The sequence below is a fragment of the Aulostomus chinensis genome, chromosome 21 (genome assembly GCF_037954235.1).
Source record: "Aulostomus chinensis isolate RoL2024-O1b breed Wild chromosome 21, RoL_Achi_v1.0, whole genome shotgun sequence".
Lineage (NCBI taxonomy): Eukaryota > Metazoa > Chordata > Actinopteri > Syngnathiformes > Aulostomidae > Aulostomus > Aulostomus chinensis.
Window position 1 is genome coordinate 21,103,158 of NC_141340.1, and position 23,482 is coordinate 21,126,639.

Below are 23,482 nucleotides of genomic sequence, written 5' to 3' on the forward strand. Positions count from 1 at the left end.
GTGTGTGTGTGCAGGTTCTCCTATTAGGGATGCTTCGTGACGATCACATTTTCCCAGATCAACATTTATGATCACATTAATGGTGCCGTGCCTCTTGAGCTCCGTCATGCCGACTGCACCCAGGCGCTCATCCTGGCGCTCACCTGCCTGCCTAAGTCCTTGTGGTTGTTCCAACAATGCCACATACATGACGTGACCTTGGAAGGTACTTAGCCAGGTGCATCGGGTTGTTGTAGGATTTTAACCTTTGAGCACAAGTGAATATCAATATCCTCTTTCTTGTTTTCTCTGGTCATGATGCAATAATAGGTCCGTTTTTATGGAACGAGCATCTCTGCAAGGCTCAAACACTTGCACTCACCGCTGTGAGTCTTTCATCCTGTTACCTTGGTAAGAGCAGGTGAAACATCGAAACACGACGAGAAGAAGAGCGAGTGAATCCTGCGGTCTGAACATGGTCTATTTTATCACACAGCAAGTGACCCGTCTGAATGAAAGAATGTACTCATTAGAATTCAAGCTGAGAAGCTCAGGTAATAAACGGTGTCACCCAGGCTCAGACGCTCAGCTCAGTGCTCCACCTGTCGGTGTGGTGGATGTTCACTGCTGAGGATTCTTTGAACTTGTGACATTTAAGTATCTGTCCCACTTTTAGTTGCAAAGTAACTGAGGCAGCAAAGTCTCGGTCAGTTTGTGGAGGTCTTTGTCCTCTCTCCCCCTCCCTGGAAGACACACTGTCCACTTCTTACCCCCTCAGTCTTCATGTATTTTTGTTGATGCTGCTGAGGGAGAAATCAGGCACATTTCTTTTGACGCAATCAGGAAGCTGCTCATCACACCACACGTGCCCACTGACCTTGTGCTGCCGCAGCAGGAAGGGCAGCAGCATCAGCATGCCTCCGTCGTGCACCACCCACCACACATCGATGGTGCCCTCGCCGAGCCGGTCCTGGTTGGTCGGGAAACTGTCTACATTCTTAGCCACAAGTAAGGCCTGGTGAGCAGATGTGGTCTCCCTCACGGTCTCTGAGAAGGCAGAGGAAGAGATAAATCAGAGAGGTATCAGGTGTTTCCATTAAGTTCATGAGCAAATATCCTACACCAACTGTGTTGTTATCATTTCCCAGTATTTTCAGATGAATCCACACGAAGGCCTGCTTTTCTCTACTGACTTCTCAGCATTTGACTTCCTCTGACTCTCCTGCTGCGCACCTATGAAATTCCTCCACGACTGCTCATCGTTAGACTGCTTCCAGGTTCCGGGCCAGGCCATGAGCACGGTGTTATGCTTCATGCCTCCCAGCCCCGCTGACTGGATGAGGTGAGAGACGCCATCTCTGAGGTTGGAGGAGATGACAACATGGCAAAAGCCCTTGGTGCGCTCGGCTGACATGGCACACTTGATGTTCTGCAGAGAAACAGGAGATTTTGTATGAGCAATGATGGAAGCTGGCAAGAAAACAGAAAGAAGGACTAAATCACGACTGCTGTGATGAGTTCCAGCAACGCCGTGAAGAGAGCAGCCTGTGGAATCAGCATGACCGCTGTCGCAGGACGACAGGTGCTCCTGAGGACTCATCAGAAAGAAGTTGCACTAAATCAACAGACTTGCTCTGCGTTGCCAACAGATGGCAGAGTTCTGAGTCTACTGGCGCTGGTGGAGGCAGCAGATGTGCTTGGAGCTGTCCACTAAAACCACGATCCAAACAGAAGTGGTGGGTTTTGTTGATTTGGCAAAGTTAGCGAAGGACTGGTCAACAGTAGAGGGTTATCATAGTGATACACACATCTGTAAGCATGGCCGTCTCGGTGGTGAGGAGGACAGAGTCTTGTATGAGGCCAGCACACACGAGTGGCTGCGTGCACACGTGTGTTTGTATTCGCTTGCTTGCATGTGACCCAGCTTGCATTCAGGTGAGTGCATCACCTGTTCAGCCCTCTTTGCCTCGGCGTCCTTGGTGAGATACGTTCCTTCCAATACATTCCCCACGATGGTCAGGCCTTTCCCTGCCTTCAGCTGGGAGGTGAACGTGAGCAGGCGAGGATGTTTGACCGCCTGATCCGAGTCCAGGTTGAGCAGCACCAACAGCTGAGGCCTGACAACATCAAGAAAAAACAGAGACAAAGTCTGCGCTTTACATCTAAAGAACTGTCCAGACAGTGAGAGCAAATAAATAAATCTCTGTCTCATTCCCACCACTGAGGGGCTGCTCAGTGGCCAGCAGACCAGACTACGACCACGCTGGTAAAGGTTACAGAAAAATATCATTGTTCCAGTATCCTTGTTTCTGGTGAAGGGCGACCGAGTGAGGAAAGAGCTGAAGGAGGAATAGAAGGTTTCAAACAGAGCAGGAAGATAAAATAGATGGAGCAAATTAGAAAGCAGATCCCTGCAGGAGTTTCCAGACTGAGCATGCCCAGTGAGGGAAGCTGGCCTGCTGCTTTGAGCCTCTTACTGGATGAAGGTCTATCAGCATGTTCGGTCAGATTAAGCAGAGGACAATGAGATTAATCAAATTCACTCACTGGATCTATTTTTGTCTCCTCTGTCCGCCTCACCGTGACACACTACCGCGTTAGAGATTCACCCAGATCTGGACAGAACTTCCCATAAGCGCTGATAACAAAACCCACTCAGATTTTTGTTTCACTTCCTGAGAGACCACACCATTGTCACATTCAGGGCCACGTGTGAGCGGCTGCAGAACAAGGTCTCACAGCCACCTGCTATGATTCACAGCCACAACCATCTCAGCCGTGACGCGGCGGGAATTCATCGGACGATATTCTGTCCGCCACACAATCTACACATCAAAGCTTCCCACTTGCAGTTGCTAGTTTTCATGGATCAGTTACGACCACAGCTTGAGGAAGTTGGAGGATTTCACAGTTGAGTGTGCTGTCAAGTATCAACACAAACGATGTGTGTTCTCTTGGTTTGTCATTTAATTTACCACAGGAAGTTGTGGTTGAAGGAAGTCTGACAACAGCAAATCAGAACTGGTGAAAATACTAATAAAGCAGCTCCTTTCATGCACGATGAGAAGTCCAGTTTTTGTTTGGGGAGCTGTTTTCTAAACAAACTGAAGAAATTCCTGTTTGAAACCATTTTCTGGTTTGAAACTGAGTTCGGTTATGAATAAAAGTGAAACAGAGAGAGATCGTTTCTGTTGGATGCCGGCTGAGTCCATTAAGAGAAGTATGTTCTCGAAATACTTGACCAAATAATTCAGACGTGTCAGGTGTGTCCCTCAGAACTGATTACCGGTAATTTATTTTTATTTTCTTACGGGATCTCCCCTTGACACAACTACACTGCTCTGTCTCCCCCATGTATGCAGTTCTTATAGTTTAACTCTGAGGAGAATAAATCTGACCGACCTGTGATGAGCTTTCAGCTTTTGCTGCTGTCATAATAAAAAACAAAACCATCTGGTCAAGGCCACGCCCCCCTTTACTTCTACATCGGGACACACCACCCCTAATCAGTCAGACCCACGCCCACACTGTACCTCCAGTTCTTGGTGTGCGGTGGAGCCTCCTCCAGGCGAATGAGGGCGTAGCGAGCAGCGTTGAGGGACAAGCCTCGGATGCCGTCCCCCCACTCCTTCTCTGCCCTGGATGATGTCAAGACAAAAGTTAAACATCTCCACACTCCCAGAGTTCGTGCTTCCTGAGGGACCTCACATCGCTTAGCTCAGTGATTGAAAATCCATAAGTACTTTAGTTTCTTAGCTCAGTGACTGAAGCACTGCAGTTTCTGTATTTGGAGAGCCTTTCTTGTAGTTAAAGTACATTTTAATTTGTCCAAACAAGTGAAAGTATCTCAAAGTATTTTGCAGTCCACACTGGACAGTTCTTTGTCGTGGGCTCTTTCACTCCAGGTGCCTCACCTACTTTCCACAAACCTGTCTGTCCTCATCAGAGGGTTTCTGTATACATGAGCACATTTAGAAATCCCTGCACCCCACGTCCTTCTCACCCTCTGTACTCGATGTATTTGTAGATGCAGCCAGCGATGGCCATGGCGACGATGGCATAGTACCAGGACGAGATGAACATGAGAGCAAGACACAAGCTCATCCCCAGGAAGGACAGAGCCCTGCAGGACCAAACACACGTTACATCTGTGTGTGTGTGCGTGTGTGTTTGAGCATGTTCATATCCTCACAAAGAAAGCATCGTTATCTCAACAGCGGCGTCTCTGACTTATCTCTCACCACGTTAAGTGGAATATAACATGCGAGCTACACAGCATCTCAGAGAGACGGCGAGAACAAAAGACAAGACCAAACAGCCAGAACACTTCTGGCTCAGCACTATTAAGGGCTTGTGGATTCCTGATAATACGGCTGGATTAAAAAGACCTGGATTATACCAGAGGATGAGCTGGAGAGTTTGAAGACTGAAGTTTTTGAACAGTTTTGCTCTTCTTACCCACCAGTCTCCATTAGTTTCAAGCTACATGTTGCTGGCTCTTCCAGCGTTCTGGAGTCAAAACCAAGTGCTGCACAAAGCTAAAAAAACCTCTTTGGGCACTCAGGACTCCTATGAGTGAGTACTTCAAAGGCAAAATAGCATTTTTGGTGAAGTATGGCTTTACGGAGGACAAGAGATTTGGCTGTGCGGTGCATCATGGACGCCTGAATCTGAAGTATCACAACTCAACCACAACGTTACTTTGTTCTGATTCAGGAACTTATTTTCATGTACAGAAACACTTGTTCTATTCAATGACAGCCACTATGGGTGTGTAGTGAAAAGTCTTCCATCACCCACCAGTGGTAGTACTTGAAGCGCGGCCTCCAGTTAGGCGTTCGCAGCAGAGTCTGAAGGGCACACGCCAAGTTGACAAACAGGTAGCACATGAGGAAAAACCTACAAGATGAAAAACAGCCACTCAAAACAGAATCCCAACTTGAGACCAGACTCGAGGCTTTGGAACGCACTGCCTTCGCCCGCTGACGCGACTGCAGTGACTCTGCAGGTAGATACTGACATGGATAGGATGGGCGCCACCGAGTCCAGAGAGGCGATGAGGATTCCGATCTCACAGATCCCTGCAGTCAGCAGCAGAGCCCAGGTAGGTTCTCCGTTAGCTTTGCCATGACCAAACACCTGTGACAGGTACGCAGCCAGGTGTGAAAACTGGACATCATCACATGAGTGCTGTGTCTGTGCTGAGTGTGTGCGTTTGTGTGTGTGGTACCTGTAAGAAGGGCACGATGCCATCTCGTGCGATGGCCTGCAGCAGGCGTGGGGCGCCGGTCAAACTTTGCAGCCCCGCCCCACAGCAGGAGAAGAAAGAGCCAATCACAATGACCCAGGGGGAGGGCCAGGACAGCGTGCCGATGACGAGGTTTCTCTTCACGGAGTCACCAAACCTACGACACAATCAGGAGAATGAGGCCAGACGCACCAAGGGACCCACAAAAGATTAAATGAATCAAATATTTCTCTTATTGATGCCTGCAGCTGTCGTTTCTGTTAGTCATCCAGTAATCTATCGATTATTCTAGAGATTAATCAATAATTAAACAAGAGGTACTGCACTTTCTGCAATTTTTGCTTTATTTAAGACTGATGGTACTCTACAAAAGAGAAAATAAGACAAGTATGAAATGCTCATGTAAAAGTACTAAGTAAAGTAACTTTACTTTGACTGTACTTTTACTGTTTTTACTTTACTTTAAAATTAAGTACAAACGGGGTCCTGAAGGGGATCGATCACCAACACGCCACCTTCCTCTGCTCGTATGAGGTTGTGCGTCTGTGTTTAGTAACCAGAAGCACCAGTGAGACAGCAACTAAAGTAAAAAAGTGTTGATTTTTACAAAAAGGGAACGATTACATGCAGCATTTGTAACTGTGATGAGGTATTTTTACATTGTGGTGTTCATGGGTTCACCTCAGTAAAGGATCTGGGTTCTTTTTCCATGCCAACAGGTCTGGGATCAGTGTTGCAGTGACTCTGTGGTTCAGTAAAGTGTGTTTTATCATGGCGGCCTGCCTCATTGAAACACCAGCACCACCACATGAGTTTCTACTTCTAGAGATGCACACTTTTCTCGATCTGTCTAAAAGGAAACTCTTTATTTGCTCAACTCTCGCGAGATTTGTGTCGGTTGTTTCTACTAAAATGGCCAAAGTCAGGATCGTTGGCGGGTCTCGGGTTCCCTTTGAGACACGACGCTCTCTGTCGCTGTCAAACTCATGACAGCGGACTGAGGACAGCAGGATGCTACACTGCAGGGTTTCACACACACAGACTGGATTTGTGCCGACACTCAGGTTTTGGCATTTTTGTTTCATTAATCAGTCTGAGAGGACGACGACATCGGCGGCTGATGAGCGATCAGCCTGCCCTCCTCTCCTCCCTCACCTGTGGCTCTGCTCTGAGGAGGTCTGACAGCTTCTGTCTATGTGGACAGGTGTCAGTGTAGTTGTTTTATCTTATCAGCACACCTGGGTGGTGTCGATGATGTCATTCACCATCACGGTCGTTTCCACTGTTTTAATAAACTCCGCCATTAACAAGAAGTCTCCTCCACATGCAGGCTCTGCTGTGGAAACTGAATCACAGGTGGCTTCATTCATGGAAACAAAAATAAAGGTGAGTTGGGTTTAGGGGCGACTTTATAAAACCTCCCGCTGAAGGAGGAAGTCACCAGATCAGACACAGACAGGTGAGAGGAGCGCGCTGACCTCCTCTGTGTGTGTGTGTGTGTGTGTGTGTGTGTGTAAGAACTGCATTGATGCAGGGACGAGAGACGCTGCAGCTGTGTGACGATAAGTTACATCAAAACCTCCAACTTCTCAGTGTTCTTGAATAATTCAGCCGTTTAATACCGGATTCCAGCGCCCACCCCGACGTGCAAAACAAAGAACAGCTGAGATTTCAACGAGGCCTGGAGGAATTTTAGTAATCGATTACTCGAGGAATCGTCCCAGCCCCAATCTTAATCACTACCTGACCTGCAGTTATACTGATGGTGACCCTTCAAACGTGCTCCGCCAGCAGAATGCTACCTAAACCACTGCTGACCAACGCCAGCAGTTACATTTACTGAGCTAAAAACCCTGCAGTCTCTTGCTGGTGATCTTTCTCGACAAGCCTTCCTGCTAATATTCCTGTAGGGGACGTCTCGTGCCACCTCAGCAGCGTGCATCACGGGAAGGTGTCTGGAGGCTGCGCAATGATCCTCTTCTCGAAAATAAATGTCGCCCCATTAGAGGACGGTCACTACTTGGAACAATAAAAACACTTCACTACTACGAACAGAGAAAAAAACAAAAATATGAGACTTTAAAGTCTCCAATTACAGCAAAAAATTCAGATGAAGTAAATAATATGATAAAAACCAGAAGAATTAACCGCACGTTTACTGGCAATCTCCCCTGCAGGGGTGGAAGTGGAGAAGAAGAGCAGAAAATCAGGCAACTGGTGGATGATTGTACTGATCCAGATATTAGTCTCCCAAATTTAAGGTTGCTCAAAATACACTCATCAGATTATAACCTGAATGAGGATAAAGCTGTAGTCCAGAAAATGTCCAGAAGCTACAGTCCCAAACAAGCCTTACGATTTTAAATGGAGCATAAAGCAATAAAATACCTTGGAGGGATGATAAGAAAGAAACTAAGAAAAGCGCATAAAGTGGTGTTGAAAAGTGCTGGAGGATCCAGGGTAGCTCTAGCTCCAGCATGGAAGTTCTTAAAATGAATCTGTGTTACTGAGAATTCTTGTTTCAATCTCGTTTTCAAAACACACCACTGTTCAGGTTCCCCAGGAAGAAGCAGGCTGGCTCTGCCAGGTCCCCGAGAATATTAGAACGCTGCATCCCACCTGTGGGATACTGCTGGGATTATACTGGAAGATGGAACGACACTGAACTATGTACACAAGGATTTTCGATAAAGAAATCTATGAAGGGTGTGGGAATGTACTGGATACGATCTCTAGGTTCCTGCTGGAAATCTTGTTTACAGCGGTCAGGAAATGTACTTCAGAAAAAGAGACTTAAGTCTTGGCTGGTTTACGACCCCAAACCCTTAATAATACATTTACACAACGGGAAAACAAAGGAATCACAGCAATAAAAATACATTAATGGAGAGAGTTTTCAAGACCAAAGGTGGACCATGGTCGGAGAACCGAGATGTGCTCAAACATCTGCGAATTACAGACGACCGTGAAAAACACCACAAGGCCAGAGTTCCTCAGGAGCCGAGCTGCGTGATGCAAAGAGTAGAAAAACACTACAGGGGGCTGTTTGTATAAAGGTGTGTCAGGAGTCAAAGAACTTGACATGACATTAGAGATCAACTGCAATTGGTCTCTTCTTCCCTCTGTAAATGCTGCTGAAGCTATTTAGATTTCCCCTGTGTGGATTCATAAAGTGTTCTCAGTCTTAAAAGAACATGAAGTGAAACTAAGCGACGATGACTGATGCAACATTTGTTAAGAGCAGAAATCAACTCCCAGTGCCAGCACATGGAAAGAATTTGACTAGAAAAACATCAGTGATCAAGAGGATGCAACTGGTTTGAGGAACTGGCAGGACGTTGCTGAGGAGACGACTGAAGTGGAGACTCTCTGATGCGCTCCCATCTCATCAAAGTGGACGAATGACTGTGACACATCATGTCATCTTTGTGACAACGGCTGTGGTTACTGGTGAGACCCTGACAGTTGCTCCGTGTCCATGTACTGCTGATGTGCTGCATGAAGTCGTCAGCAGGGGGCTTTTACAATGAAGACGAGTGTTTTTGCCTTGTAATCTCACGTTGTCAAGAGTTAAATACTGAATAATATTTGGTGGCTCCTGCTTGTTAATCAGCGAGCATGAAAAGTTCATGAGGTGTAAATTACATCATAAATCCATCAAAGGGAATGTAAAAGCTGACTTGATACACAAGTAATTCAGCACCACTTAGTGTCAGATGACTGCGGAGGACATGAATTACTTCTATGACACATAAATAATGACTCAGTGTTGTGAGGGGGTGCAGGGGTCCATTCCCATCCCCAGAGCGTGAATAAGAAATCTGTCAGCATCCTTCGTGTGACGTGTGCACTCTGTGTGTGAAACCTACTTGTCCCGGAGCAAAACGCCCTCGATGCAGGCACCAAATAAAACCACGCAGGTGATGTCTGAGACCAACGGTTCAGGAGAGGAAACGAACGGAAGCTCGCGGTGCTGTCAGGCAGCAGACGCGTCACACAGACCGCCACCAAACTGTAAACCCCGCAGACGCAGTGTCTTCCGGGTGCAGTGACGTCTGCATCGGATCAAGGCAGAGCTGGTTAATCTAAGACTGCTGTTTCAGGTCAATAGATGGCGGCAGGTACAGAGGCTCGATGACAGCTTTAAGGATACAGATGATGGAGGTGGTGGTGATGGCCAGGATGGTCCCGATGGGGATGGACTTTTGGGCATCACGCAGGTCACCTGACCGGTTCGAGCCAGCCATGATACCTGAAAGAGAAAAGAAACAAAGATCCAAACTGAGCAAGTTGGACCATCATGTTAAAGTAAATGATACTGAGTGTGTGTGTGTGTGTGTGTGTGTGTGTGTGTGTGTATCTCTCTCTCCATTGCTTGTATTGCGGCCTCACCGGTGACAGACGGGAAGTAGATGCCGACCAACAACGTGAAGAAGGTGGTGATGTCATTGACGACATAGGGCAGGTTGAGGTCCTGGCTGGGGTCACTGCCCCCCACAGACAGCATGTTCCTGTTCTCAACCTTGGTAGCCAGAGGACCGTATTCTGACCACATGTTGTCTAGAAGAAGACAGAGCCCGGAATGCTTCAGACGTAATGTGCATGTAGAGAACTGATGGCTGAAGAGGGAATTCATCAGCTGAGAGAGACTCCCAGTCTGGGCCCATACTGGTGGACGGGACGGACCACAGCTGCTCCTCATTAATAAATGACTCAATAAATAACGGCAACTGAATGAAATCACAAAGGAAATTGCCCGGGTGGAGACGCGGCTCCAGGAATGTCTTTGCAATCAAGGCTGGGAGTGAACCAACAGGACCTGCCAGCTCTTTCATAACATAAGGAATGTTCCTACTTTACACAGTATTTGGTAGTTTAGAATTAGGCAAACATTGCTTCTGCATTGCTGAGTTTCAAATTGCATTTTTGTGGATATGATTGAGTTAGAGAAACAAAACTGTGGGACTTTTTTTATATAATAAACAGAGACACTTCCACCAAAGAAGCACTGTTCAGACCTGAGATGACTCCACTCCTCAGTCCAGGGATGCCCTGCACCAGGGTCAAGTTGTTGTTGTTGAAGTACTCGTTGCAGGTGGCGTTGAGTTCAGGTCCGCTACAGAAGAGCTTCCAGAGGTCAGTGGTGACGGTGATGTTGTCTATCATCTCCGTCTTAAGACACTTGTCAAATTGTTCGTTCTGCAGGGTTCGATTCCCCAACATACAAACGCTGCGGGAGAGGAGAGAATAAAGTTGAAGCTTCGAACTGACGCCTTCTCCCTGAGCTGCGGGCCACTGTATGCGGGACTCACGGGAAGTCCGGGGGCTCAAAGATGGTCTTGATGACTCCAGCGTAGATGGCGAGGATGGAGAGAACGACACAGGCCAGGAAGACGAGAGCCAGCTTGTTAACGTATTTGACCCCCACGAAGACGACCACGGCCATCAGTGCCAGGCAGCATGTGCCGTACACGCGCATGTTGTTCAGCAGCGCATCCACCGCGTCCTCTTTTTTTTCTGGCACAAAAATGGCTGCCTTAGGCACAATGTAGGTCTGAATGGGAGAAGAGAGGAAAATCTCATTTCACTTCACTCCACTCTACTTTATTCCTGCATGAATCTACCAGCAGGAGTTCGTCAGTGACCTAGACGGAGGGTTCCCTCACCAGTAAAATCTCGATGGTACCCAGGATGTACATGGAGCCAGCGAAGGTGGTACCCAAGTAGAAACACAGACCTACAGCTCCACCAAACTCTGGGCCGAGAGATCTGGAAATCATGTAGTAGGAGCCTCCAGCTGGGGAGGGAAACAAAGAGGAAGTGAGCTTTATGAAAAAGAAGGACACCAACTTCCCTCTTTAATGATCCGAGGATAAGTTCACAAAATAACTTCGCAAAGAAGATACGAGACGTGAATAATGTACACCGGGAGCATGCAGCCACTCATCCTGATAGCACTGTTCGTATGGTGGTCAAAATCTCCCTACCACCTCCACGAGACGTAGACATGAAGTGTATGAAACGATGTTGATGGTGCTGTCTCCTGCTTCGTGGACATAGAAACTCTGAGGAAACGCGAGTTTGCTTTTGCCTTCGTTTGCTTTTGCCTTCTTGGATCAGATTGTAAAATCAAGATTTCTCTAGGAGTGATATGAAGTCGTAAACATCATCAGCTGTTCTACACGCAGGGCGGAGAACTCTGGCTCGCTCTCTAAAAACCATAAAAAGGACAGCTGATGAACTGGAGGGTAGGAAAAGATAAAAACAGACGAAATAAATAGTCTCACCTGGCACAACGCCATTCGTAGCAATTGCACTCATGGAAATGGCCGTCAGCATGGTCTGTGGAGAGAGAGCACAGTCACGCCACTGTCACACACGGATCTGAGGCCTCCCCTCTGCTTCAGGGGATTCTCAGACGTTCCCTCGATTGGCTGAGTTTGTCTCTCACAGCTCGGCTCTGTGCACCAGAAGAGGAGCATTCGCGATGGAACTTTATCCTCTAACCAACACTGCACACTTTTTCACAGCTACATAACGTTTCTGACCTTCTGTGAATTTTCCAGATATTCGCAACAATAGCCTCCTCGGGCACGTTAATCTGTCGCTTAGCTTGTTAAAACACTTCTTAAGGGATTTCAGTCTAAATCTTTTGGATTGGTAATGGATACAGACGTTTCCGTGAAATGTTGACATCAGCCAGTTACCTAACAGCTTTGGGAGGAGAGGAAGGACGGGGATGGGCAAAGAGAATTCATGGAGGTTAACGCTTCATAAAATCATAAAGATGAGAGGAGGCGAGAGGAGGAGAGCAGGGAGAAGAAGAGGAAGTCCTTGACCAACTCTGAGCAGGAATAACCGTCCTCTCCTGGCAGGGCATCCGCTCTAAAGTGACAGACGAGCTGGAGGAAAGCCAATTACCCGTTAATTTTACCTCCCGTTTCTGCTGAAAGCCAAAGCAGCTTGTAGCTCAGTCAGTACCACAAAGGAATGAGTAACTTTACTGCAAAGGACAGCAGCAGGAAGGAGGTCCTGGCTGATGACATATTACCCAGATACCCACAAGTCCCGTAGACCCGTTTCCACCGACCAGAGAAACACCCAATATCTGCTTATCTCCTCCTGTGCTGAATGGACTCCATCATTTATATTACATTCATATATCAGAGTCAAAATCACTGGATTGGTCAAGTGAGTTTAAAGGAGTTTCATCTGGAGCCTGTATGTTCCAACAGGCGTCACACAGAGACAAATGATCACTTATTTTGTCAAGTTATTTTCAAAAATGTTTCATTAACTTTTTAGACCATAAAATGTCAAGAAAATTTGGGCGAAAAAAGCCCATGACAACTTTCCTGAGCCCACAGAAACGTGTTGCATTTGCTTCTTCTGTCCATCCAACAGTCCCAAGACTGGTCTCACTCACGAAAGACAAAAAAGCTGCACATCCGGTCAGCTAAGAGTCTGGAACCAGCTAATCGTTGACACTTTTAACTGACAAAGAGCTAGCTTGATTATCAAAATAGTTGGCATTCATCGAGCTTCAGCTGGCTAATCGATGAATCAATGAACTGCTGCAGCTCCAACAACGACGATGTGCACATACAGAAGATGTATTTTTCCTTCTGTCAAATGAGACTTCGACGGTTCATGTTGCTAAACAGAAATCTTGGTACCTTGTAAGATATTTCTCATTCACAGTTTAGTGACTGATTTTTTATGAAATAACCACGAATGTGATGACGATGCTCAATAAAGCCACAATAATAAGGTAGCAGCAGGGTTATCAGGATGGATATATTCTGACTGCTGTTTGATTGAAGCCCACACTACGACCATCTCATACTACACAACAAATATGACAGAGTCAACAGAACTAACAAGCTTGTGGAAAACAGTGATAGAACACAAGAGAATGCTAGAACTGGATAAATAAATGCGGTTCTGAACAGAATACGGCAGGATTGTTCCATATTGGTGTGTGCTGAATGGCCTGGAGGTTATTTTTAGAAATTTGTGGTGCAAGAGAAGTTTTGACTGGGGAGCACAGAGGCCGACCTGAGAGCGGCGGTCGATGTGGAACCATCAGTGCAAAGTCAGACGTGGTCTAAGTGAAAATGAACATTAATCTGTTTGACTAAGCTCGGCTCTCCGGTTATATAACAGCAGTGATGCAGCATTAACCGCACCAAGGCACTCTAACTTCTTTGCACAATATGAAATGGAGTCCCCGGCTTTCTAGGCAGACCTAGTTTAGTCTGGTATGAATCCAAAATACAGTAAGCCACATTCTTTCTGAATCAGCAGATGGTATATATGTGTGTACACACACACACACACACACACACACACACACACACACACGTATGAAAAAAAAATCTGTGTAAATGGAACTGCTGATGTCATTCCAGTGTTCCATGGTGTGGTGAAAGCGTTCAGTGCTGATTGTACTCAAGGTTTTTGTGTGTGCTTTCCCTGATTAAACTGAAGTAATCCATTGTCTGCTGTGGGACTGGCAAACAGAGCCACTGAGTGGGCGTGCGCGCCGCCATCTTTCTGACACTTTGCAGATGGAGGGATTAGACGTCAAGCTGCCAGGTACCATTAGAAGTTAGTTCTACACGGGAAATGGAGAGTCACTGTGGTTAAATACAGAGGCGATCATCTGTGACTCAGTCATGGCTGCTGTCAGTCACACATGTGCACACGCCTGCAGCTGCAGCTCCTAGCACACACAGCCAACGTCTCCAGCACCCTCACACATTCACTGGTATCTGCTAATGTATCTGAAAGGCATTAAGGGGATGTACATCAAGTTGACTCTTACATAACCTCGCATGTGACCACTCTATGGATGCAGACTCTAAATCCCCTGATAACAAATACGATCCATGTCCTCAGAACACTTCAGTTTCTAATTTTCTACCATTTAATAAAACACATCTGAAGGTGGAGAAGAGGAGCAGTGAAAGAAACAGTCCTGTAGGTGAGGAGGTGCGAGTACTCACACAAGAGCAGCACAGGCCCACGATAGCCAGGGACTCCAGGATGCCGGCAGTGCCAACAATCCAGGTAAGGCGCAGGAACAGGATGACCCCCAAAATGTTCTGAAGGCAGGGGAGGTACACACCCATGAAGGTCCCCATCTGAGGGCTCTAGAGACCAGTGGGGGGCAGAACAGAGTTTAAGATGAACGTCTGAGAAGCATCAAAGATGAGGATTAGAACTAAACCAGGCGTGAAGGAAGTTGGGGAGGTGAGCCAGTTACACCCTTCCCCTCAGGCCAAGGACACCGCCAATCGACAGACAATGCAGTTACAATATCAGCGGCAAAAAACACTTTGTCAAATGTGAGGCTTTGGACTATTTTGCTTTCATAACCCTTCCAATAACATCCATTTCAAAGAAATTGGGAAAACACCAAATATCCATGGAAGTGGCTTTTCCTAGCCCTTCAAGTGACCTCGACACCGTCGTTTCTTAGTCCAGTTTAAACTGATCTAAAATAAAACCAGAACAGCTGGAGCTGTTATTGCTACTCAAAGCTGAAGCTTCTGGCTTCAACTTCATCACTTCGTCCTAAATTGAGGGTATCAACGTATCAGCGTAACCGGTACATTCTGCAGGGTCTACCCCCCCCACCCCCACTTCATTTTACACACATCTTTTTTTTAACCATCAGTCCAAAAGTGTGACATCATGAAATCCTCAATTTTGCAACTGTTAACAAGGAGACGATTCCACTACATCTTTTATAACAATGGAATGAACTGACTTAAAAGGAATCAAAACCTTAATCCCAGAGACTTGTATACCACTAGAATGAAGTACTGCAGTAGCAAACACGTAAAATACTGAAGAAGATCCTTCAACGCAACCGTGCTAAAGGACAAATCCTGGGAGGAAGCTCTAGTTTCCCAAACACAGTAAAGAGACATCGGCAACAGGGGCATTTCTGAATTCTCTGTCTAAAACTCCACGAGTCTCTTATCGATCGCCTCAAACTGAAGTCACTGCCTCTTTGGGCTACCTTCCAAAGTATGCCACTCGTACTTTTTACAAGAATGTTCCCGCAAGCCGCTGGGCGTTGCTACAGGCCCGCTTCCAAGCAGGAGCCAGGAAGCTGTGGTTAGCATGTCTGAGCTGCATGATGACTGTTTGGTTCCTGTAACTTTATGTTTTTGAGAACAAACACAAGCATCAGAGGATCCCAGAGCAGACAGAGCCCAAGACGAAGACTCCAGGAAAACAGAAGCTGCTGGAGCATCTCCTTTACATCTGCTGGTCCTGTGTTAGAAGACACTGAAGAGTGTCCAACAATGCTGTGGAGGACAGAAGAAGGACTGTGTGTGTGTGTGTATGTGTGTGTGTGTATTCTCCAGAAAGATTTGAGAATTAAACAAACAGCTGGTCAAAGACCTGCTTATGTAATAGCAGGTCATCAGGTTTAAAAGAGTAACTGTTCCACAGAACCACACTGTTCTCCATGTAGACAGCAACACTGCCTACAGCCAGAACACACACATATGGAACGGGCCCCCCCACTGTACCTTGACAGCTTTCTTCTTCGGCCCTTCATCCTCATCAGCCTCCTCGTGCTCCTGGGCCCCCTGGGTCAGATTGGTGTAGTTTGCCAATTTATTGAGGAGAGATGACACCATGGGGTTGCTGTCCATCTCCTCCTGCAAGACAAAAACATGCGTGTTGACGTGTTGAATAACAGTGCATCATATTGTAATGCGCGTCCGTACGACTGGAGGAGACATTAGTTTGAATCCAATACACAGCCCTGCTTAAATACAGAGGTTAGTACTTATAGGCTTATTTGTGTGGTTGGTTAAGTGTAGTAATTTCCTCAGAACTGAAAAGGAACAGTGAAAAATGTATTTTTGTTTAACTGCTCAAAATAGCAGGTCAAGAGGTCAGAACAGAACCATCCTGCTTGATTGATTCCCCTCAAGGGGCCGGCGACCACATAGTCAAAGGTTCAGCTGAATCAAGTACAAGGAACGCACCAATAACCTGTTTGATGGTTGCATTCGTGGGGCGCGCATGGGCCGTTTGTTCAGTTCACCACAGCTTGTGATGTTAGCCGCAGCACTCTGCACATTAATGAAGGGTTTGGGCTGCATTTGACATTTACAAGCTGGTTTGAACTCAAGCTGCAGACGTAGATCCGTCAGCCTGTGTTTAATTTAAGAGGGTACGTTCAGGGCCCTTCCAGAAGGGCTTTGGGGCTCTCTTGCATGGCCTATTATCGGTATGCAGTAAAACAACTACAAGAGATGTCAAGTTGAAGATAATTAAACTGTCACCTCAAAAAGCGCCATGTTGGTGCCATCGTAACTGTTGCCTTTGTCGTTGTCGGTGTTGTTGATGAAGGGACTGTTTTCCTTCGGGACACCATCACCTGTGGAAACACAAAGATGTTTATCGGTCATGTTGGTTTCACAGTAAAGCAGAATCAGGAGGTTTAGGTGAGCAGCAGCGACCTCGACTGACACCCAGAGGTAAAATACAGGGTGCTATGTTATCATCCTCCACTGGTTCAGACTACTGTGGCATGATATGAAGTGAAACGACTGATATTCACGACTGTCCTCATACTTCTTGGGATAACCGTGTACGGGAATATGCTACAGCAACATAGCCCTTCAAACCGAGGGTTATGGGAAATGTCCCAGCATGCCTTGCAAATTACTGTTAAGATGGCAGCAAGTGACCAAAGGAACACAGAAATGTAGAAGTTTCTCAATTCATACCGGTTTTAAAACATTCGATATGATCCTCTGTTCTTCACAAAGCCCCCTCGTGATGTCAGAGTGCTGATATCGTTAAGATCAGCTGCTGTCACATGTTATCTTTAATTTTGCATGACAAGTCCACATTCTGATATATTTTCCAGTTGCCTTCACTTTAATGACATATGTCAAAGTGACTTCAGCATCATCATACTGCTGAAAACTATATAACAAAATTAAAAATGCTACTCTTTGTTAAGGTGCCACAGAAAATCTACCACACATAACAGTCCCCATACACATTCAATAACAAAGGGCTAAACCAATAGGTCACTCAAATCAATAACAGGAAGCTCAAATCAATAATAGGTTGCTCAAATCAATAATAGGAAGCTCAAATCAATATTAGGAAGCTCAAATCAATAATAGGAAGCTCAAATCAATATTAGGAAGCTCAAATCAATAATAGGAAGCTCAAATCAATATTAGGAAGCTCAAATCAATAATAGGAAGCTCAAATCAAAGATAGGTCGCTCAAATCAATCATAGGTAGCTCAAATCAATCAAAGGAAGCTCAAATCAATGATAGGAAGCTCAAATCAATGATAGGAAGCTCAAATCAATCGCAGGTCGCTCAAATCAATCATAGGAAGCTCAAATCAATCATAGGAAGCTCAAATCAATCATAGGTAGCTCAAATCAATCGTAGGTCGCTCATATCAATAATAGGAAGCTCAAATCAATCGTAGGTCGCTCAAATCAATAATAGGTCGTTCAAATCAATCGTAGGTCGCTCAAATCAATCATAGGAAGCTAAAATCAATCGTAGGTCGCTCAAATCAATCGTAGGTCGCTCAAATCAATCGTACGTCGCTCAAATCAATCATAGGAAGCTCAAATCAATCATAGCAAGCTCAAATCAATCATAGGTCGCTCAAATCAATCGTAGGTCGCTCAAATCAATCATAGGTAGCTGAAATCAATAATAGGTCGCTCATATCAATGATAGGAAGCTCAAATCAATCGTAGGTCGCTCAAATCAATAATAGGTCGTTCAAATCAATTGTAGGTCGCTCAAATCAATCATAGGAAGCTCAAATCAATCGTAGGTCGCTCAAATCAATCGTAGGTCGCTCAAATCAATCGTAGGTCGCTCAAATCAATCGTAGGTCGCTCAAATCAATCATAGGAAGCTCAAATCAATCATAGCAAGCTCAAATCAATCATAGCAAGCTCAAATCAATCGTAGGTAGCTCAAATCAATCGTAGGTAGCTCAAATCAATAATAGGTCGCTCAAATCAATAATAGGTCGCTCAAATCAATAATAGGTCGCTCAAATCAATCGTAGGTCACTCAAATCAATCGTAGGTCGCTCAAATCAATAATAGGTCGCTCAAATCAATAATAGGAAGCTCAAATCAATAATAGGAAGCTCAAATCAATAATAGGAAGCTCAAATCAATCGTAGGTCGCTCAAATCAATAATAGGTCGTTCAAATCAATCGTAGGTCGCTCAAATCAATCATAGGAAGCTAAAATCAATCGTAGGTCGCTCAAATCAATCGTAGGTCGCTCAAATCAATCGTACGTCGCTCAAATCAATCATAGGAAGCTCAAATCAATCATAGCAAGCTCAAATCAATCATAGGTCGCTCAAATCAATCGTAGGTCGCTCAAATCAATCATAGGTAGCTGAAATCAATAATAGGTCGCTCATATCAATGATAGGAAGCTCAAATCAATCGTAGGTCGCTCAAATCAATAATAGGTCGTTCAAATCAATTGTAGGTCGCTCAAATCAATCATAGGAAGCTCAAATCAATCGTAGGTCGCTCAAATCAATCGTAGGTCGCTCAAATCAATCGTAGGTCGCTCAAATCAATCGTAGGTCGCTCAAATCAATCATAGGAAGCTCAAATCAATCATAGCAAGCTCAAATCAATCATAGCAAGCTCAAATCAATCGTAGGTAGCTCAAATCAATCGTAGGTAGCTCAAATCAATAATAGGTCGCTCAAATCAATAATAGGTCGCTCAAATCAATAATAGGTCGCTCAAATCAATCGTAGGTCACTCAAATCAATCGTAGGTCGCTCAAATCAATAATAGGTCGCTCAAATCAATAATAGGAAGCTCAAATCAATAATAGGAAGCTCAAATCAATAATAGGAAGCTCAAATCAATATTAGGAAGCTCAAATCAATAATAGGAAGCTCAAATCAAAGATAGGTCGCTCAAATCAATCATAGGAAGCTCAAATCAATAATAGGAAGCTCAAATCAATGATAGGAAGCTCAAATCAATGATAGGAAGCTCAAATCAATCGCAGATCGCTCAAATCAATCATAGGAAGCTCAAATCAATCATAAGAAGCTCAAATCAATCATAGGTAGCTCAAATCATTTGTAGGTCGCTCATATCAATAATAGGAAGCTCAAATCAATCGTAGGTCGCTCAAATCAATAATAGGTCGTTCAAATCAATCGTAGGTCGCTCAAATCAATCATAGGAAGCTAAAATCAATCATAGGTCGCTCAAATCAATCGTAGGTCGCTCAAATCAATCGTAGGTCGCTCAAATCAATCATAGGAAGCTCAAATCAATCATAGCAAGCTCAAATCAATCATAGGTCGCTCAAATCAATCGTAGGTCGCTCAAATCAATCATAGGTCGCTCAAATCAATAATAGGTCGCTCATATCAATAATAGGAAGCTCAAATCAATCGTAGGTCGCTCAAATCAATAATAGGTCGTTCAAATCAATCGTAGGTCGCTCAAATCAATCATAGGAAGCTCAAATCAATCGTAGGTCGCTCAAATCAATCGTAGGTCGCTCAAATCAATCGTAGGTCGCTCAAATCAATCATAGGAAGCTCAAATCAATCATAGCAAGCTCAAATCAATCATAGGAAGCTCAAATCAATCATAGGTCGATCAAATCAATCATAGGTCGCTCAAATCAATCGTAGGTAGCTCAAATCAATCGTAGGTAGCTCAAATCAATAATAGGTCGCTCAAATCAATCGTAGGTCGCTCAAATCATTCGTAGGTCGCTCAAATCAATAATAGGTCGCTCAAATCAATAATAGGAAGCTCAAATCAATAATAGGAAGCTCAAATCAATAATAGGAAGCTCAAATCAATATTAGGAAGCTCAAATCAATAATAGGAAGCTCAAATCAAAGATAGGTCGCTCAAATCAATCATAGGAAGCTCAAATCAATAATAGGAAGCTCAAATCAATGATAGGAAGCTCAAATCAATGATAGGAAGCTCAAATCAATCGCAGGTTGCTCAAATCAATCATAGGAAGCTCAAATCAATCATAGGAAGCTCAAATCAATCATAGGTAGCTCAAATCAATTGTAGGTCGCTCATATCAATAATAGGAAGCTCAAATCAATCGTAGGTCGCTCAAATCAATAACAGGTCGTTCAAATCAATCGTAGGTCGCTCAAATCAATCATAGGAAGCTAAAATCAATCGTAGGTCGCTCAAATCAATCGTAGGTCGCTCAAATCAATCGTAGGTCGCTCAAATCAATCGTACGTCGCTCAAATCAATCATAGGAAGCTCAAATCAATCATAGCAAGCTCAAATCAATCGTAGGTCGCTCAAATCAATCGTAGGTCGCTCAAATCAATCGTAGGTCGCTCAAATCAATCGTAGGAAGCTCAAATCAATCATAGCAAGCTCAAATCAATCATAGGTCGCTCAAATCAATAGTAGGTCGCTTAAATCAATCGTAGGTCGCTCAAATCAATCATAGGAAGCTCAAATCAATAATAGGTCGCTCAAATCAATCATAGGAAGCTCAAATCAATCATAGGAAGCTCAAATCAGTCATAGGAAGCTCAAATCAATCGTAGGTCGCTCAAATCAATCGTAGGTCGCTCAAATCAATCATAGGAAGCTCAAATCAATCGTAGGTCGCTCAAATCAATCGTAGGTCGCTCAAATCAATAATAGGAAGCTCAAATCAATCGTAGGTCGCTCAAATCAATAATAGGTCGCTCAAATCAATAATAGGTCGCTCAAATCAATCGTAGGTCGCTCAAATCAATCGTAGGTCGCTCAAATCAATCATAGGAAGCTCAAATCAATCATAGGAAGCTCAAATCAGTCATAGGAAGCTCAAATCAATAATAGGTAGTTGGGGGCGGGGCTCTGCTCAGGTAGCAGGTGTTAGCATCTCTTCCAGGGGGAGCAGGAACAGCTGCTGATTTTCTGGGCCCTGCAGGGTCTTCTGGTTCTGTCGGTAGCTGAGCAGCCAGCTACCACCAGTGACGCAGCACACGAGCTCAGTCAGCGCGGGACACCACAGCATCACCAGCAGCTGTTCATCCGGACCGCTCCTCTTCAGCTGACTCAGGCATGATCGAGCCTTCTACACAGCATCCCTCGTGCTGGCAGACCAGCTGAGGTTGTCAGAGGTACCAACCCCCAGAAACCTGAAGGTTTGGACTCTTTCCACAAACTCTCATCACCAACGAAAAGAGGTTTGGGGATCAGTGCCTTGTTTTCAGAAATGGACGATGAGTTCTTGTACCCGCGGTTCCCAACCTTGCTCTCGGAGCCTCTTTGAAAAAATAATTTTGCAGGGGGCGGCCTGGTGGTGCTGTGGTCAGCACTGTGGCCCCCCAGCAAGAAGGTTGTGGGTGGAGCCCCGGCTGCAGCAGGGGGTCTTTCTGTGTGAGTCTCCATGTTCCCCCTGTTCCTGCTGGGTTCTCTCTGGTACTCCAGCTTCCTCCACAGTCCAAAGACATCAAGAGGGACCAGGTTAATCCAGACTCTAAATTGACCATAGGTGTGGCTGGGAGAGCCAATGGTTGTCTGTCTCTATGTGTTGGCCCTGCCATGGACTGGTGACCTGTCCAGGGGGAAGGCTGCTGGGATAGGCTCCACCCCCACCACCCTCAACAGGAGAAGAGGGAGAAAATGGAGGGATGATGGATGGATGGATGGATGGAGGGAGGGATGGATGGATGGATGGATGGATGGAGGGATGGATGGATGGAGGGATGGATGGATGGATGGATGGAGGGAGGGATGGATGGATGGATGGTTGGATGGATGGAGGGATGGATGGAGGAGGGATGGATGGATGGAGGGAGGGATGGATGGAGGGATGGATGGATGGATGGATGGTTGGAGGGATGGATGGATGGAGGGAGGGATGGATGGATGGATGGTTGGATGGATGGAGGAGGGATGGGTGGTTGGAGGGAGGGATGGATGGATGGATGGATGGTTGGAGGGATTTTTGCAAGAGCCACAAATCATCCCCTTTCTCCCTAACAGCCATTAATCATTGATTAAAGCAGGCACGAGTTGCTCTAACGGCGACGGCACAGCAGTAATGTCATGGAGGCTTTTAGAAATTGATTTTCTTATTTAGATTTTTTTTTAAGTGCGACTTAAAAGAGCCACAAAAAGCCATAAAAGGGTCGAGTGTTGCGGTCGTAGACTGACGTGAAGGCCAGCAGACGGCCGAGGCTGCTCATGGAGCTGCGTCTGGTGACCAGCCCAGCCCACAGGGTAGAATGAGCAACAGGCCTCCGCCTCACTGCTCACTATGAAAGAAGCACAAAATTAAAAAAACAAAAATTCACACACACAAATTCAATTCCTTTCACCTGATGAATGTCAACTGTGTACAAGGTACAATTACTGAATTTTATTCTGCATCTATTATCACCACAAAGACACAAATCCCAACATGTAAAGATGGGCAGGAATCTTGAAATAACCGGATTCAGGCTGCAGGAGAGCAGCCGCCAATCACTGAAGTCAACCGTCCCTTGATTAGGGACGAACCATATTGGGTTATTTGCCAGTACCCTACATGTTGACATTATTACAACTGATTTTTCTGATATTGACCAATATCATCTGTATGAAATCAAGTTCATATGATATTCATGTACTGAAACAGAGACTTCAGCAAATCCGGGCCGTTATAAAAGTTATATATTTAAAAAATGATCAACATCTGCCAATACCAATGATACCATTGTGCATTCCTACTGTTGATTACTGAAGCATTAATGAAAGATACACGCCTGGAAACAGATATGAATGTGTGGCATTGCACGGTGCTCTGAAATCTTGTGCAGGTGCTCCTGGAAAGTTCAGCTAGGAGAACGGTGGCGTGGACTCCCGTGATGAGGACGATGGTGAAGTAGAAATACACGCAAAGGCAAGTGAAGCTCAACAGTGAGCCTCACAAACTGATCACGACTGAGGGGGCAGCACATTTCTATGGTTTGCTTGGAAATATTGTCACCGACAACTTTAACGGATTTATCAGTCTCAAGAGACTTAGAAAAATGTAACTTATCATTTGTAAAGTACAACAAGGTTTGTTCTTCCTGCAGGAGCAAACGGACATATTTTGGGATAGATTGTGAGTTTACGTTGCTCATTTCATCTTTACAGCATTCATCTCCCCCACGCCAACCCATTCAGTATTTGTGTCTCTGTCAAACAGCCTTGGTCAAGCAATGTAAGATGT

The 23,482-nt window shown here is 45.2% G+C and overlaps 1 protein-coding gene across 7 annotated transcripts in view; it reads right to left on the reverse strand.

The window, feature by feature from the left end:
• Positions 1-23,482, reverse strand: part of slc12a7b (solute carrier family 12 member 7b) — a 76,060-nt gene that overhangs the window by 10,481 nt on the left and 42,097 nt on the right. For all 7 annotated transcript variants that reach the window (XM_086191973.1, XM_086191977.1, XM_086191976.1 and 4 more), the window contains exons 2-19: positions 16,543-16,637; positions 15,778-15,909; positions 14,236-14,382; positions 11,515-11,569; positions 10,894-11,024; positions 10,540-10,781; positions 10,246-10,457; positions 9,620-9,787; positions 9,381-9,479; positions 9,097-9,154; positions 5,210-5,384; positions 5,000-5,118; positions 4,780-4,878; positions 3,983-4,102; positions 3,513-3,617; positions 1,928-2,096; positions 1,213-1,408; positions 857-1,026 (exon numbers count right to left, since the gene is read on the reverse strand). In XM_086191973.1, coding sequence (XP_086048099.1) covers positions 857-1,026; positions 1,213-1,408; positions 1,928-2,096; positions 3,513-3,617; positions 3,983-4,102; positions 4,780-4,878; positions 5,000-5,118; positions 5,210-5,384; positions 9,097-9,154; positions 9,381-9,479; positions 9,620-9,787; positions 10,246-10,457; positions 10,540-10,781; positions 10,894-11,024; positions 11,515-11,569; positions 14,236-14,382; positions 15,778-15,909; positions 16,543-16,637 — 2,492 coding nt within the window. The remainder of the gene's footprint in view (positions 1-856; positions 1,027-1,212; positions 1,409-1,927; positions 2,097-3,512; positions 3,618-3,982; positions 4,103-4,779; positions 4,879-4,999; positions 5,119-5,209; positions 5,385-9,096; positions 9,155-9,380; positions 9,480-9,619; positions 9,788-10,245; positions 10,458-10,539; positions 10,782-10,893; positions 11,025-11,514; positions 11,570-14,235; positions 14,383-15,777; positions 15,910-16,542; positions 16,638-23,482) is intronic.